Source organism: Amblyomma maculatum, chromosome 11, assembly GCF_055883805.1.
Source record: "Amblyomma maculatum isolate TAMU_Amacu chromosome 11, ASM5588380v1, whole genome shotgun sequence".
NCBI lineage: Eukaryota > Metazoa > Arthropoda > Arachnida > Ixodida > Ixodidae > Amblyomma > Amblyomma maculatum.
The window spans coordinates 20,523,428-20,541,857 of record NC_139354.1 but is presented as its reverse complement, the minus strand read 5'-3'; the positions used below and the strand labels follow the sequence as shown (position 1 = coordinate 20,541,857).

Sequence of the window (18,430 nt, the reverse complement as noted above, 5' to 3'; positions counted from 1 at the left end):
GAAGAAAGAAAAGTATGTCAGGCGCGAGCTTCAACAACGCCCGGAAGTCGAAAATTTTGCCCCAGCACAGGTAGACACACAAGTGTCCCAGAAGGAAAAAAAAAAAAAAGACACGCGTAAACAAAGAAAACCCGGCAGTTGTACCCGGAAACGCGCCCAACACAACGACGGCTGAGTGAAAGCTTTCACGCCCTAAAGAGAGCGCTGGAGTGCGGACGGTGACCTTTTTTTCAGCCGACAAGTGCGCTGTGCATGTTTGTGCATATGTGTATCAAAACGCCAGAACGCAGACACGCTGGCTACGCACTCGCCGGTGAAATGAACGAGAAACAATGGAGGGCACAACACGCCCACCAGAAGTTCGTTCTCAAAAGAAACACCCTCGCCTGCCACTGGTGCAACAATAAGCGACAAGTCAAACAAGAATGAACCCAACAAAGGAGTGAACAATACAAGCCCTCCTATAGTAGGATGAAAGTGAGTGTACGCACAATTGACAAGCAGCAATGATCTAACCCAGTCATCAAGTACTAGAACATGCAGACAGGATCCCACGAGGGGGTAGTGTATCACCGAGCAAAAACAAATAATAAAAAAGGATCGTCTCCCACTCTAAACTAACGCCAGCACTTGTAATAAATAACACTCCTATGGTCTTTACCAGCAGCCGCCCATATAAGAGTATTTATATACCAATACACTCTGTACGAATAAACCCCGTGTATGCAGGGGAGTTTCGTGGACTTCTAACCTAAGCTGCTCATCGACCCCACGCAAAAGATGAATAGGTGCGGAGTGACCGTGTCGCAAGACTGACTGCTACTTAGTCACCCTTCGACACTCATGAGATACAACTGACGTGAGCCCTTTCCACCATACAGCAGCATTGTTCTGGCGACGACCGCCTCTGTACTGCTTGCGTCTCTCGCCCCACTACTCTCTCCGGGAGGTAAGCCTGGACTCTCTGCCTTATCTGTTCGCCCTGCATGAGTTAGCCCTGGCTCTCACTCCTCAAGCTCATTAACGACTGGCAGTGTCTAGCGTCGTCACCTGTGACGACCATCCTCTTGGCACGAAATGACTTTCCAGCACAGACGCCGAACGCCTGATTTACGACTCCCCGAACGGATTGGCTGGAGTCCCGCGCATGCGGAGAGGCTTTCCGGACTGATGATGCAGTCTACGTCGTGACTCCGTTCGACAGTTACGCTGTCCGCCTCTAGCTTACTAGCCCATAATGAATTGGTGGAACGGCTCGTATATAGTGCGGCTACACTCGCACCGCGCCGTTGAGCCTGCCGGTAAATGCTGATCTATTCAGTATACATACAGTCCCACCGGCGTCGTCTCGGTCTCGAACCTTTCAAGTTATTTTACATAAAAGCTTAGGGCCGAAAGTTAACTTAAGGGAGCGGCTTATAATCGAAAACACTGGTGACGAAATCTCATTCATTAGCTAAATAAAAATAAATGTTTAAGGCGTATATAACAAGCTGCAGTGAGTTACAAAAATTAATATGACCATGGTTTGCCGGCACCACCACTGGTTTTATTTGGTTGAATTACAGCTTGATTCACTAACTTATTGATCGACTGATAGACAAGAAAGCCGATAGTAAACCAGAAGAGATGGCTGCTTTGAGAACGCTGGTGAAAATTGTGGGTAACTGCCAATGTTACCGCTACCTTCCAAAAGCAGATGGCTCGAACTAACGTTATGATCCGTATCAGAGGCTGTACCAGAAAATGAGAGTTGACATCGAATGACTGAGTCTGCGGAATAGAAAACAATTTCGTCAAGGAAAAAGAGTGAAGGATTGGTATTCAGAGGAGCAAGAGCCAACTACTTCCTTATAAACAGCAGATGGGAAAGACCGGTATGCATCGGAGAAAAATTACGACCAGCGATATTCACGGGAGAATGAATACGGACCCCTTCATGGATCACTGCCTTGTCGTGGCGGAGGGGCTTGCGAAACTCGATGAAGTCGTGAGCTCTGCTGTGTAGGGCCACCCAAGATAGACAGGTCACGGCAGAGAGTTCTGACAAAATGTGATTCACTGGAGAAGGTAATGGCAACCCACTCCAGTATTTCCTGCCAAGAAAACCCTATGACCAGTCACAATACCATTAAATATATGGCGCCGGAAGATTGGAAGGCGTCCCACATGTTACTGGGGATGAACAAAGGGCGATTCCTAGTAGCTCCAGGACGAATGAAGCGGCTGGGCTAAAGCCAAAAGGACGCTCAGTTGTGGATGGGTCGGGAAGCGACCGGAAAGTCCGATGTAGCAAGGAGATATATCACATAGCAACATGGAATGTAAGGTCTATGACGCAAGGTAAACTGGATGTCGTCAAGCGAGAAATGGACAGATTGAACATTGATATCTTGGGTATCAGCGAGCTCAAGTGGACCGGAATGGGAGAATTTAACTCCGGCGACCATTATGTCTTTTTTTGTGGGCACGAATCCAAGAGAAGGAATGGGGTCGCTCTCATAGTAAACAGAAGAATGGGCAAAGCAGTGCTAGGGTACAACCCCAAAAACGACCGAATGATTTCACTTCGGATCCAAGGTCACCCTTTCAACATAACAGTTATCCAAGTCTATGCACCGACCACTACTGCTGAAGAAGCTGACGTTGAGAGATTTTATGCGGACCTACAATGTCTTTTAGACCGCACCCCATCATCAGACGTCGTTTTTCTCATAGGAGACTGGAATGCTAAGGTCGGGAGTGAAGAAATATCCGGAATTATAGGCAAGTTCGGTCTTGGCGAGCCAAATGAAGCTGGGCAGAGGCTAGTAGAGTTTTGTCAAGAAAACAACCTGACCATAGCGAATACGCATTTTCAACAGCACAAGAGGCGCCTGTACACATGGACTTCACCGGACGGTCTGTACAGGAATCAGATCGATTATATTCTTTGCCGGCAGAGATGGAGAAGCTCTATACAAGCAGTAAAAACAAGGCCTGGGGCCGATTGTGGCACCGATCATCACCTTCTTGTTGCCAAAATTAAGCTTCGATTGAGGAAAACGCAGAAAACTAGAAGGCCTTTCAGGTATGATCTGGATCAAGTTCCATTAGAATATGCTGTGGAAGTGAGGAATCGATTTCAAGAATTAGATCTTGAAGACAGAGAGCCCGAAGAGATGTGGACTGATGTTCGTGATATAATACAAGAAGTTACTACTAAGGTAGTTCCAAAGCAAAAGAAATTCAAGAAAGCAAACTGGTTATCTGAAGAGGCTTTGCAAATAGCTGAGGAAAGGAGGATGGCAAAAGCTATGGGGGAAAGAGAAAGATACGAGGTTCTCAATGCGGATTTTCAGAAAATAGCAAGGAGAGATAAGAATGCCTTCCTGAACATACAGTGCCAAGCAGTTGAGGACAACAGCCAATTAAGGAACACAAGAGCTCTGTATAAGACAAAGATATCAAAGGAAGCTTCTGTGCTAAGCTGGGCGTGATAAAGGACAAACGAGGCAAGGACCTCACTGAAGCCTCAGAGATAAAGAAGAGGTGGCAGGAATACACAGAAGAACTGTACAAGAAGGACCCGAATGTGCAAACCCAACATAAGACGGTTGTGATTACTGATCTCGAGCCGGGCATCCTGAAGAGTGAAGTTGAATGGGCCTTAGCCAGCCTTGCTAAGAACAAAGCTAGCGGAATTGATGGCATTCCAGCTGAGTTGCTTCAAAACCTCAACCATGACGCTGTTAACATTCTGCATACATTATATCAGAAGATTTGGACAACCCTGCAGTGGCCACAGGATTGGAGGAGGTCAGTTTACATCCCCATTCCAAACAAAGGCAGTGCCAAAGATTGTTCCAACTACCGCACGATCGCGCTTATTTCGCATGCTAGCAAGGTGATGTTGAAAATTCTCCAAGGAAGGCTGCAGCAGTACGTGGATCGGGAGCTTCCGAACGCGCAAGCTGGGTTTCGCAAGGGCAGAGGAACTAGAGACCAAATTGCCAACCTTCGCTGGATCATGGAAAAAGCAAGAGAGTTCCAGAAACCCATCTACTTCTGCTTTATTGATTATGCGAAAGCGTTTGACTGCGTAGATCACAGCAGATTGTGGCAAGCTCTCCAACGGATGGGAGTTCCAATTCACCTCATCTGTCTCCTCAGGAACCTGTATGAAGGACAAGAGGCCACAGTCAGAACTGGGCATGGTCTTACTGATTGGTTTCCGATTGAGAAAGGAGTGAGGCAAGGCTGCATACTGTCGCCTTGCCTATTTAACCTATATGCAGAGTGCATCATGAGGAAGGCCGGTCTGGACGAGTCTTCAGCTGGAGTAAAGATTGCTGGAAAACGTATCAACAACCTTAGATATGTGGATGATACCACTTTAATGGCAGAAAGTGAAGTGGAACTCATGAGACTTCTGATGCGCGTACAAGAAGAGAGTGAGAAGTTTGGGCTTAAACTGAACATTAAAAAGACAAAGATTATGGCGTCTTGCCCTATCAAGTCCTGGAGCATCAATGGACAAGAAGTGGAAGCTGTGACAGATTTTCTCTTCTTCGGCTCCAAGATTACCTCGGAAGGAGACTGCAGCCATGAAATTAGGAGACGCCTGCTTCTGGGAAAGAGAGAAATGGTTAGCCTTGACCGCCTAGTAAAGAGCAGAGACATTAGTCTGTCAACCAAGATCCGTATAACTCGTGCTATGGTATTTCCAGTTGTGATGTATGGATGCGAGAGTTGGATTGTGAAAAAGGCTGATCGCCGAAGAATTGACGCGTTTGAATTGTGGTGCTGGCGAAGACTCTTGAGAGTTCCTTGGACTGCCAGAAGATCAAATCAGTCGATATTGTCGACCATAAACCCTGACTGCTCATTGGAGGGTCAAATTCTAAAGTTAAATCTCAGCTACTTTGGTCATCTGATGAGGAGAGAGGAGTCGCTGGAGAAAGATTTGATGTTGGGAAAGGTTGAGGGTCGCCGGAGAAGGGGTAGGCAGCGAACGCGATGGTTAGATGGCATCCTCGAGGCACTGCAGATGAAGTTATGTGATGTTAGGAAGATAGTGAGAGATCGGAAAGCGTGGCGTGACATGGTCCATAGGGTCACGAAGAGTCGGACACGACTGAACTGAACTGAACTGAAATACGGACAAGCTTAATTATGCACCCTGTAACAACGTTCTGCCAGAGAGAAAGCATACACGTCCATGCCGCAAATGTTTTTTTTTTTCGCAGAAATTCGACAAAGCCAGCATCTTCTAGAAGGCGATCTAGGCAAAGGTATTATGGTAAGAACAGACCACGGTAAAAAGAGCAATTAAGACCACGTTTGTTATGAATCTGTTTGTGGGATATTCCAAGAACAAATATCACTGCAGACGGAGTCAACATCTACGATGACGTCACTGTGACGTCATTCGAATGTGGTTACTTCCAGAAAATCAAGGAAATGCATTGGACCTGTTGTTTCTGTGTTGTTGAGTCGCAGCGTGCATGTGGACTTCAAAGATAGCATATATGTGGCGATGCATGACCCTAGAGTTTTGACAAATGCTGCAGTGCATTTTTTTTCCTTACAAAAAAAAAATGTTTCGCAGTGGATACGAAGAGTAGCCGGGATTTTCGCTCACCGTAGCAGAGCTGCACGACTCCCGTGATGATGATAGTGGCCAGAGCGATCAGCTTGCCGTAGGTGAAGAAATCCTGGACACGAGTGGACCACTTGACGTCCCAGCAGTTGACAAAAGTGAGGAGCGCTGCGTGAAAGAAAATGAAATCCCTTATTGATCGAATCATTCATTAAACTGATCAGTCTATTTGCATGTTACTTTTCGACCACATGTGTGAATGAGTGGTTCAGTTGAAGCCACAAGAACTTAGCCTGTTACCATGTTTTTTATTTATTCCCATAACTATAGCGCCCAATGGGCATTATTTTATGAGGGAAACATACAAATTTGTGTAGGTAGCACATTGAAAAAATGTACACACTATAAGCAAAACGAGTAAGACAATGGATTCACATGCAAAAAAAGGGATGTAATGCTGCAAAAAAAAAAATTGTAGGACATGATATCGTACAAAATTAATACAGTAATATAGACAACAAACAATGCTACAGCTTTTACAGCATGTAGGAGAAACATACAGGAAATATACTTCATTAATATCGAAATTTGGGCTTGTTGGTTCATACTTCCAAGCTGTAGCGCACACAAGACGAGGAACTGAGAACGAGAGGACACACACCCGTCTTGTGTGCCTACAGCTTGGAGATACAGGAAAAAAGGTCACAACGCATTTAACTAAACACAAACTTTCCTACAGCATCACCATAACGATATTCTAGTATGGCGACTATTACCTCAGGTAAGCTGTTTCAGTTATGAACGGATTTAAGGGGGAAAAATGTTTAAAATGTTTATTCGACACTGTCAATTTCGGGTGTAGAGGAGTGGTCAACTCGGGCGGACGTGTAGGTGGGATCCGGAATACGTGTATTTTTTCTTAAACCTGTTATACCTGCAAATTATTGTGGAATAGCTTTAACTGAAGTATTTCCGTCTGTCTTGTAGAAGGGGCCATCCCAGGTTTATCCTTATTTCGAGGAGATTTGGGTGAAGTTTGACCAGACAAACCAGGTTGCACTCTTTTGAGCGCTCTCTAATTCAACGATACATTGTTTTGGTTTCAAGGTGCCAAGCCGAACATCCGAATTCTAAAATGGTGCGCATATTAGTAAGGTGTTTCGTTTAACTGAGCAGGAGCTTTCCTAAAATTTCGTTTTAGAAAGCTAAGTACGCGGCTAGCCTTAGCTGTTAAAAGTCAGTATGGTCATTCCAAAAAAGGCCATTTTTATACAGAGCACCAAGAATTTGTAGCTCGAAACTAGGTATTGAGAAACTTTCATCATCTTGAGAATATGAAGCTTGTATAATATGAGATTTGTTTGTAAATTCGACATCATTCTACTCAGAAACAGTCATGACATATTCTATGTTTTACACCACAGCAGTAAAGTTTCAGTCTATACGAGCAAAATAAAATGATGCATTTATCAACATCGCTGCTGCCACAGTCAATGTATGGGTCAGGGTTCAAGGGGTTCATTTAACACAGGTATAGCACAACGCACAATAGGCCAACCTGTGTTCAAATAGGAAAACTTGTTTTAACCAAGGCTTTCAGTTTCCTTACGACACTAAGAATCAGTCAGTCAACCTTTGTTTTCAAACGATTCATACACATACGTAATTTTATGTGGGTGGAATCCAGTGCTCATGTGTGAGTTATGAAAGGAATACTTGATCTCCATTTCAAATTTTTAGTTCATTGGAGCGGTACAAATCACATTTATCACGCCAAAAGTCCTCAACCACTTTTAACGCCAGTCAAAGCACTGCACACACAACTGGGAACTTCTCAAACCATCTGGTTCGATGTATCCAACCAAAAGTTTACACGAACAGTTTTATTCGCAGGAGAAATTTTTCCGTTTAGAACACGGCATCATAAAAGGCTGGCTATATAAAACAGCCTAATGGGGCAGTATCCAACATCCTATCCTGGAGAGAGGGATGGTAAAAAACAAAAAAAAAACTGAGAATAGCGCAGATTTGAGGAAAAGGGGGGGGGGGGGGGGGGGGGGTTATAGTGGCATACCTAAACTCGAGCTCACAATTGTGCGTGCAAAGAAAAGAAAATGTCAGCACAGCCTTGAACCCCATCTTGGGTAGGGTAGGGAGCCACTTCAGCTCCGAGTTCGCGGAACGACAGAAACGCGCAGCTGTTGCACTATGTGTCACACACCACCGCACCCTATCCCATGCAGATGGGGGTGCTCCATTTTTGGCTCGCAAAGAAAACTGTGAGGAGACTCCACCGCGAAATGGATACTAGGGGAGGGAGAGAGAACGGCATTGACAAGCTCTCGGGGGCCTGGAAACCGCGAAGGCTGCATGCAGACTATAGTGAACTAGAACACTATAATACAGACAGCTTCTTAATTCTCTAGGAGGCCTGCAGATGGGATGGATGGATGGAATATAGGAGCGTCCCCTTTGAAACGGGGTGGTAGCAGTAGCTATCATGCTCCTTTTTCTCCATATATCTTAATTATTGATTTAGAATGGTTAACTAAACCATCATTCTATTTATTAAATTTTTGTTCCTACATTACTAACATTATGTCACTTCTCTGCTTTTAAGCCACCAATCTTCCAGTCGTTTTTTGCTAGTTTCCACCGCCGGTTTATTCACCCGGCCACTGGTATCTCTAAACCCCAGAGCGTCAGGAACAGTGATTGCGCCTGTATCAAGTTCCGGATGGATACCATTACATTCGAGTATAATATGGTCAATTGTTTCACTGGAGTTTCCACATACAGCACATGCGTCATCTCCATTGTTAAATCTCTTTTTGTAGCTGCGTGTTCTAAGACACCCTGATCTAGCTTCGAAAAGTAGGGCACTGCCTCTTGAGTTATCAAAGAAATCTTCCTTCCTGATCTGCATTTTCCACTTACGGTATAATTACACACACTGTTTCTTTTCCATCGAAGTTATCCAATTTTTACCTTCTGTGTTTTTCCCCTGTTGCTTAATTCTCTTTATTTCTCCGTCCTTGTGACTAGCATACTTACTAGTTAGTTTCCTAGTTCTTTTCCTCTGTCGCTGCAGTGACAGCGCCGCCTCGTGGATGATCGCCGCACTTCGAGATCACTATTGAATGCCTAATGAGTCCCGATAGGTGCCGGCAGGGTGACGTTTTTTCACTCCCATCAATTCTGTAACCCTGTTTCTTCAGCAGAGAAACACTTTCCGTTATCCTCCCTTAAAAAAGTCGCCACGGCAGTGTGGGGGAACTCTACCTTTTCACTTCGATTAGCCCACCCAAATATATGTGCATCACTTATACGTCGTGGAGCAGTTTTCACTGAACCCACATGAGTAAAAACTGACAAAAATATTTTCAATACAAACTAGGAGTGCTGCAGACAGGAGCTTTTCATTTTGTTGCGTCATACCCTTCAAGACGGAGCAATAGTGTCCCGCCGAGCGTTTTCGACAGTCGGCGTTCTTTGGCTAAGTGACAGGGCACAGTACATCATCAACAATGACTCGTTATGCACTTCACAAACGTAGGGACGCGAGAAAGCTTGCATTATAAAGAAAGAAATTGAATACACAAAGGAACACATAAATTTGGGTCAAGTTGAAGATTAGTGTAAAAGCATGAAACTGAGCTTCACTGCCATGGATAGCGTTGCGTTTCAATGAAGTGAGTTAAACAGGCTATACTGACATGGATATCTGTAAAGCAAACCTTTCGGGAGATTTTCGGTTTTAAAGGATCGAGCTTTCGATCAACGCATAAAAACAACAAAATGTCGTAGGAACGTTCGTTATCACCAATGCCCCAAGCCCGCTTCCCAGTCGAGGGAATTTCGAAAGTGCTACTCGCGAGTTCTGGACGCCATCCAACTCAGCCATCATATACCGAAACAGCCGGCAATGCAAAACAATGAAGGAATTCGCCGCTATCCTCAACTCGGGTTACCTTAGCTGAATCGGCACGTGCTTACATGAATGCAAGGTCTGAAATGGGACGTACGGTTTACGTCAAAACAACAAAGCGTAGTGTCAAAATACAGGCAGGGGAGTTACTGGTGACGCTGTGACTGAAGCCTTCCCACGCCGATCACGCGCCATTCAGTTTCCGATGTCCTCCTGCAGAGCTACCAGCGGCGGTGCCGATCGACTAGTATTTCAAAAGGAACTTTTTGATTCGTTGTTTTATTTTTAACGTCGCTTCAAAGAAGACGCTGCCCTTTTCGTACCTGGTCCCATCACCGGCGTTCCCCGCTTCCCTCCGGTTTCTCAAATAACTTTTGGCACACATTTCCCGTGCCAGACAGACAGGCAGACCTGCTAGCAGACGACGTCTCCTGGGAGAAGGAAGCAAGCGGAGCAGACGACGGCGTCTGACCCGTTGGCTTCCTCCATGCTGCGAGAGCCCTGAGCCGTCAGATCGTTGCCCCCCCCCCCCCCCCCCCCCCTCCCCTCTCATTTCTAATCTACCGAGCTGTCTCTTCCTAATCTCCGTGGATTCACGCCCAGGTGATCCCCTCTGTCATCGTTTACTGTTTGTTTTCGCTGTATCCACGCCTCACGGACCATCAAGGAACCAGGCAGTACGGTAGAAAGGCTGACCCCGGGCAGCGTCGTCTGCCACGGTGTCTGGTACAGGGAGGTGAGGTAACTCGCTCCTCCAACCGCCATACCGCCTGGTTATTTGGGTATTTTATTCTTAGCTCACCTCTTCTGGCCCGAAGACGAGCTGGACCACGCCAAGTCAAGCAGTGACCGAAGAGTTGATGCAGCCGTGCTGCCCGAACCGGATACTTTCGTGAGGAAGGCGTCTTGCGTCTCGCCTTTTGACAACACACCTTTTGACAACACAGCGTCTACGCATAATGAAAAACAGCTGTTTGCTTTGCATTTTTATGTAACATGGTTCGTCTGCATCAGAAAAGTCGTCTGCTTCTTTGGCTGGGCAGTCGGGACGTTATGCCCGAGAAGCCATAAGGAAATAAAAGCTATTCGAAAGCTGCAGAGCGTTTTTGTTATATGTTCACTTCTCGCGTCTGTACAGTGAAAGACCGGTTTAACTGCAGTCAGGCCGGGGGGCTGCTCGACTCGTCAGTGCTGTGTTGTGTGTCGGCCTATTGAATGGCGGAACTTCGTGACTCGCGCCGCTTTTCGCTTTGATTGAACGGACGGCCTTTGGTATCGAGAGAACGAACAGGCATGCATTCGGACGCCGACGTCTGCATACGCATGCCCTGGCGCCGGTGCTTGCACAAACCAGTCCGAACGCAAAAAGAAAATATTGAGAGAAACGCTGTCAGTGTTTGATGGGTCACGCTGTTCACTGTCAATTCGTATATGCACAAGTAGTTATACGACATGGCACGCGTTCGAGGACACTTCCTGGTTTCGTATTCCCTTTAGTTTCTCTTCGGGTAACGCCCTGGTAGAAAGACCTCGAAAGCAAATTTACTAAACGTGACCAGATCAGCCCATGACTGGTACGCCACTAAATCCAGTGCCAAAATTATGTACTACCGCGCATTTGTAAATGACCAGCTCAAGGATGCCTGTGGCCGTGATTCGCTGCGAATGTTTTCATTATCCTTCATTCTTATGTGGTGAGGCTCTTTCAGGTCTCAGGAAGGCCATCTGAGTAAAGCCATAAGCCTGCTCAGAGGAGGGAAGGAGGAGAGGGTGTTGAGAGGGGAGTAGCCCCTCTGATAAGTATAGGGAAGGGGTCGCTAATTTTGTCCCCTATTATTTTCTGCTACGCAGAAAACAGGCGCTGCCACATATTCCCCCTTCCCCTTTATGGAGATGTCTATGCGCAGCTTTGTGTGCAGTAGTGAACTCTTAGTCTGCATTATATTTCATTATGTTCGTGTGCGAACATGTCACGGTTGGCCGCTCTGTGGATAGCTTGTGTGTACAGGTACACAGAAGAGTCCTTAATTTTTTTTTTTTTTCTGCAGGCATAAATTCTCCCAAGAAACATAGACACCATGAAATCATAAGAAAAGTACTGCAGTTTACAGGTATGCCAATTCTATCTCTCCATATAAAATGCAGTAATCGACCCGAAAGCACAAAATTTTACACAACCAGTTTAATTTTGAATGTTTAGGGACCGTTGATCTAGCCCCTAGTTGAAAGCTTAGTCGACAATATACAAGGCCGGATGCTATACTGATCACGTTTTGTAAATGTGCGACCTGGGGGCATCGCGTTCAGAGGGGCACATACAGTGATCCACGAAGACGTCTGTGCCTCCTATCAAGATGAAACAGTTATTTCCCGGTGCCGGCAGTTTCGTTAAAAAAAAGAAAACAGCTGTCATGCATGCATTTTCATCGTATTTCCGGATTCATCAAATATGGTTTGGGCTCTTTCAAGAGCTGTGCGATCTTATTCTGTATAAGGAGGCAAAGCAGTGCTCAGCAAGGCTTCCAAGACATGGAGCAAAACAGCTAATAAAGGACTCTGCATGAAATCAACCAGACGACCGGTGTAGAATTCGCAGAGGTGAGATTGGCGCGTTTCGCATCGCCGTCAACTACAGCAACAATGCATCAGAGGCGGCAGAAAGCGGGTTAAAAATGGTTATACATGATCGTGATTTCACCTTAATCGATACAGCTTGCCACCCACATTTGGTCCTCATTATATATAACTTTAAACCGAATACGTGAAAATGCGGCAAAGGTAAACGTCAAGTCGAGAAGACACGGTACATATGTCCCATACTGTAGTGAAGCAAGCGCGAACAACCCCCCCCCCCCCCCCCCCCCCCCGCAACACGAACGCTGGTCGGCAGTGAACAGTGTTTATTGCCCAGAACCGAGATTATAAACCCTCTCGAACTGAGAGGGTTACAGAGGAGGGAGAGAAGCGTGAGCGACAGGAACGCAGGCGCGCGGCTGCCTTCGGCACAAACCAACAAATACAACGCATACTATACTTAACAAGACGGACCATGCGAAATTTTCAGCTTTTCGAATAAAACTTCTGATACAAGCAGCATGCAATGTGCGCGCTCAGTCAACACCTCCTAGACAGCTTTCCAAAGTCTAGGAGATGTTGGCTCAGTCCGACAACTCTGAATGGCTTTTGCGCCATAATCACATCACATTCCTTAGTCCCCGTTCTCCATTACAAAACGCCGTTTTTCAATATGATGAATAGAAGTATTTTAAAAAAATACACAAAAAAAAAACGTGGAAACTGAGACCGAAGTAGCTTTCTCCCAACCTATGACGTCACAGCGCACCAACCCGTCACGTCACGGATACGGCCTTAAAACCTATCCTATATATGTGCGTTGGTCGGCTAAACTGGCGACTGTCAGTGAATACTAGGGTGACTCTGACTGAAATGAAAAAACGTGCGCACATAATTTCCTTCTGTAGCAAACGCAGGGCTAGTTCATTTTAGCAGGGCGCATAGAGACGGCCGCGCATCCGGTGACGTCATCTAAGATTGCCCGTAGGAATGTTGTAGCGTTGTAGATCGAGGCCGCGAAATAGGAAACTTTAAAAAAAAAAAGCATTTGTGCAGCAACGAAACATCGAACCGCTGCTTATTTTAGCACAAGTGTCCAGAAAGCTGAGGAGAACTTATCGTGAAAGTTTAAAAAAATTCGAGTTTAAAATAAAATAAAAAACCTGACCCCCTTCAGCAAAGAAGGCGAAAAAAAATTCACTCTGAGAGCTGCCGGGTCGACTGACACGGCCAAAGACGCAGCTGACATAAACAGCTTTCCTTTTATCCCTCCCTACGTTTGATATTTTCTTGCTGTTACGTCCACCCTTCAGCTTGTGGAAGGGCGCTTCGTGTTTCAAACAGGACCTAGGGGGCGTTCTCGCTAGCAGCGATGATGTGTGGGCGGGTAACACCGCCAGTGCAGGTCCAGGGCAGACAGCTGAGTGGCAGTGCTGTCAGAAGGTATTAACCTCGGGCACTGCGGATTGCCCTCGAAAGAGTTACATTCTCTCCCATAGCAGAAACCCGAGAGTGCAGTCTGTTCGTGCACGCGTGCATACGGAGATGCGGCTACGGTGTACGGTTGCGTGTTCTCGGGCTGGTTGCCAGGGGAACTCGATCTCAGCGCCCACTGCTACACAGTGACGTTATCATGACGTCATTGTGGGCTACAGGTGACAGCTATACCGCGAAGTTCTTATTACTGTACACCGGAGATATTCCTACATGTACTGTTTGTTTTGAGCAATGCTTGTTTTTCATATAAGAAATATGCCAGGGACGTGTGCTAGGTGGAAAACCGTTCTTGATGACAGTAAAAGAAGGCGAACGACAGCAGGCCTAGACGTCGCGCAAAGGCCCCCAGCAGCTGCGCGCATGCTCAGAGGCACCCCAGCCCACAGCTGGAGTTCCTCGTTCATATCAGTTACCAATCTCCGAATTAAAATCTCGACTCGCTGATAGTGTCTGGAGATGAGCTGATGGTCTAGCCTACTGTAAGATGCGCAGTGCTGCCTAAAACTCATCATTATCAGCCTAGTCGCGTATAGGGTAGTCAATGTATTACAAAGGCCTCCCTCAAATATTTGCAAAATTGCACCTTTCTCATGATTAATGGCGGTAAGTAGGTGTTCATACCTCGATACTTTCTGCGAGATAGATCCCCCAAATCATGCTTACCCATATGGTTATTTTGCAACTAATTATTACTCACAACTAATATTTTCTTTTTTACTAGCGTGCTTCTCTCGCCTCTCAGTTCCGCTACTTCGATCAGGCTCTCGCTCGCACATTTGGTGCACTGAATAAAGCACTCGAACAAACGCTCCAAGCTTCGATGCTTTCATTTGCGATACCTCTACCTGGACTCGAGCCCAATTTTCTCCTCGCCCGGTCAGCGAACCGCCATTGCACACACGATGCAGAGAATGAAAAGAGACGGAGAGAGCCTCGTCAAGCAGATGTTGCGCAGGAAGAGAAGGAGGAGGAAAAGGAAGCAGTGAGGCCCACATGCGGTTTGCAGACAGCTAAAGCCCTAAGCCCAGACACCGGCTCCGTACGCGTCGATGAGTTCCACCACCAACAGGTGCGCCCAGCGCATATAGCACATCAATCTAGTACGCAGGGGTATTATAGCGATACACTACGTGCGGCTGTACGGTTCGTTTGCACTAATCGGAACGTACGTGATTAAAGATATTTCTGTGTACTCTCCAAATAGAAATTCTTACGCCGCAGGTCCAACACTTCCCACTTTACGAATTTGCACTGCTGGTTTAGGCAAAACAACCAACTTGGGTGCTTCGGCGACGATTTAGACATGTTGGATGTACCACATGCATGCTGTTGAGTCGAGCGGTATACTTTTGCCAATGCAGAAAATGAAAGCATGCAGTAATATGATAGCAGTGTAACCTTAAGTTAACGTTTTTATGATTCAGCACCCACAAATGTTAGAGAGTGTACCAAACGCGCGCATAAAAACAAAAAAACTCGGATGAGATAAAACTGGGCGCGAAACAACAGTCGTGTGTTCTTGTAATTTTCCTCTCGTGTATGTTGTCTTTCAGCGCTCTTTTATTCTGCGATCGAAGATATGTGGAAAGCACAGTGAAGACTCCCTGCTAAGTGCGCGCGCAGGTGCAATTGCAATGCGTTGCAAACATTCCAGGCCCCTATAGTGTTATATACCGGCCACCTTTGAGTGGAATTTGAACACCGGAGTGGATGCACACTGCCCTTGTGGCTAATCCGGAGTGCTGACTTTTCAGCGCCATTATTCCGCTAACCCCTTTCTCGTCTATCGGCTTGCCGATTCAACGCGGCAAAGGAACGAATCCCGAAATGATAGTTCAGTCCAGTTCAGTCGTTCAGTCGTGTGCGACTCTTCGTGACCCTATTGACCATGTCACGCCACGCTTTCCGGTCTCTCACTATCTTCCTAACATCACATAACTTCATCTACAGTGCCTCGAGGATGCCATCTAACCATCGCGTTCGCTGCCTACCCCTTCTCCGGCAACCCTCAACCTTTCCCAACATCAAATCTTTCTCCAGCGACTCCTCTCTTCTCATCAGATGACCAAAGTAGCTGAGCTTTAACTTTATAATTTGACCCTCCAATGAGCAGTCAGGGTTTATGGTCGACAATATCGACTGATTTGATCTTCTGGCAGTCCAAGGAACTCTCAAGAGTCTTCGCCAGCACCACAATTCAAACGCGTCAATTCTTCGGCGGTCAGCCTTCTTCACAGTCCAATTCTCGCATCCATACATCACAACTGGAAAGACCATAGCACGAGTTATACGGATCTTGGTTGGCAGACTAATGTCTCTGCTCTTTACTAGGCGGTCAAGGCTAACCATTGCTCTCTTTCCCAGAAGCAGGCGTTTCCTAATTTCATGGCTGCAGTCTCCTTCCGAGGTAATCTTGGAGCCCAAGAAGAGAAAATCTGTCACAGCTTCCACTTCTTGTCCCTTGATGCTCCAGGACTTGATAGGGCAAGACGCCATGATCTTTGTCTTTTTAATGTTCAGTTTAAGCGAAATGATAGTTATAGACTATTAAAAGGTGTGATGCACTCCAGTAAAAAAAGAGCTATGGAACCGGGTCAAAAATACAAAATTTTGTGTAGTTCTGCCTAAAACGTCAGATTTTTCAGTAGGTCTGTAGTACTTTTCTGTAGTTCTGTAGCTTCTCTGTAGTAATTTTTTTGTTGTCTGTAGTTCTGTGGTATAAAAGAGTGTGTTGTTGGGCGAGTCGGTCAGACATCTCCAGAGTATACTGCGCACACAAAAACAAGGACATGAAGGTACAAGGACGTGGAAGGTTCTGCGCTTGCTGTGTGTACTACCTTCACGTCCTTGTTTTTGTGTGTGCAATATATTTTGAAGATAGTTCTGTAGTACTTTTCTGTTGTAACTACAGACAATTCTGTGTACGGACAGTTTCACAACAGGTTTCCTGACAAAAGCTGCACTGAAATCCTATCGTAACAACAGAAAATTTTCCGTAGTTTTTTTTCCGACTGGGATATATGTATGCCCCCCGAACACACTCTCCCTTATCCGCAGCTTTCTGCCTTCATAGGCGATTATCAAGACACGGTTGGAGAAGCCCGCAGTCTGAGCTTCGACGTGTGCAATCCAACCAGGAATAAAGAAAGGAAACAGCAAACAAAAAGCAATGTTCCTCGCGTTTCTCACGTGCCTTAGGGAGGACTGGGTGTTATAAAGGATCTACAGATGTCCCATTGCCGCCAAGCAAGTTTTCGAAGCTCTCAATGACCATAATCCTTCCCCGTCATGTGATGCACGCGCAGCACTCGATCACATAACCAAACGCAGCCGTCGCAGAATTCCCGCCAAACTCGCACGTAACGTGTAACACTGCCCCGATGGGAAAGGGGCGGCCAGACAGCCGCCTCCCCCATGCGTCCACAACTTATGTCAGCCAGCGCCAACTGCGCTGTCGTATCTGTACAGAGCTTAGCTCGTTCTCTTTCCGATTTCTTTCTTTCTTTCTTTCTTTTTTTTTTTCTTTTTTTTTTTTTACAGTGGCATTTAGGGCCTACCTGTCGCGACGGCTGGGCTTATAGCGTCCGTTGGCAACAAGCGATGAACAGTCTGTTCGCAGCAGGTTTGGATAGGCTTGGTATTGTGCAGCCTTACAGAGGCTCACTAAGAGCACGTGCGGCGAATCACGCCCCACTCCTCACGGGTTTATAAACTCCAGTACGAAGTGATCTTACTTCATAATTAACACAGTTCACACCTATAAGAATCAAACTAAGCTCACTGTTGGGGCTAATTTATTCCGAATTCCGATTACATACAGCGCTTTGCACAATTACTGGCGCGCTGTAGAATGCTTCTCCCAGCTAAACCGCGGAGTCGTCTCTGCTCAAATTTCACGCAGAAATGGCATTTTGTTGTTAGTATCTTTAACACCAAATTTGTTTAGGGTGCTTGCCTAATTCGATCAGAAGAAATCAGATGTTCCCATCGTATTAAGCGGCAGCGCCGCTGCCTCATACGATGGGAACATCCGACTTCTTCTGATTGAATCAGGCAAGCACCCTAAACAAATTTGGTGTTAAAGATACTAACGACAAAATGCCATTTCTGCGCAAAATTTGAGCTGCGAGGATTCCGCGGTTTAGCTGGGAGAAGAATTCTACAGCCTGCCGGTAATTGCGCAACGCGCTGTATTGCTTACATTGTCCCTTATTTTGTCGTCCTTTTTTCAACTCGATTTCAATTTAGAATCAATATTATTCTAGTCGGGGGTGGCAGGTAGGCTTTGAGAAGAGACGGAAAGGGCGATCGTCTTCCTCTCCCTTTCCGCAAAGCCAGAAACACTACATAGAAAAACCAGCTCGGAGCTCATTTTTCGGTCAGAAATGTTGGAGAAATGCGTTCAGAACTGGAACACCGCCACTCTAACAGCCTCATCCGAGAGCGATAAACAGATACCCCCCCCCCCCCCCCCCCCCCCCCCCCGAATCTATTTTATTCTGACTTCCAACTGACTTCCAACTTGGAAACTTTCAGGGCAAGAAGACGCAGCACGGTACGGCAGTGCGTCAGACGAGTGTATGAGGTACTGTAGATGATGTAGGGAGTTTTGCAGAGACGGAGAGCATAAAGTTAAAGCAGGGTAGGGTTAGGGAAATCATTGAGCGAGGTTTCTTTATTGACAGGTGACTCAGCTTGTGATCATTCTGGTAGAAAACACTACATACAAATAAATATATGACCTTAGAGCCAACTCATCACTGGGGTACAACCGTCGACTAAAAGCTTTATTAAGCGTTCACTTGAACATCGCTAAAGCCTGCACATGTCTTTCTGTTCGCTATGTGAAA

The 18,430-nt window shown here is 46.1% G+C and overlaps 1 protein-coding gene across 1 annotated transcript in view; it reads right to left on the bottom strand.

Annotated features, from left to right (window-relative positions):
• The window catches only part of LOC146173032 (large neutral amino acids transporter small subunit 2), a 141,475-nt gene that overhangs the window by 33,106 nt on the left and 89,939 nt on the right, over positions 1-18,430 (bottom strand). The window contains exon 3 of the mRNA XM_084584836.1: positions 5,624-5,749. Within this exon, the coding sequence (XP_084440962.1) occupies positions 5,624-5,749 (126 nt within the window). The remainder of the gene's footprint in view (positions 1-5,623; positions 5,750-18,430) is intronic.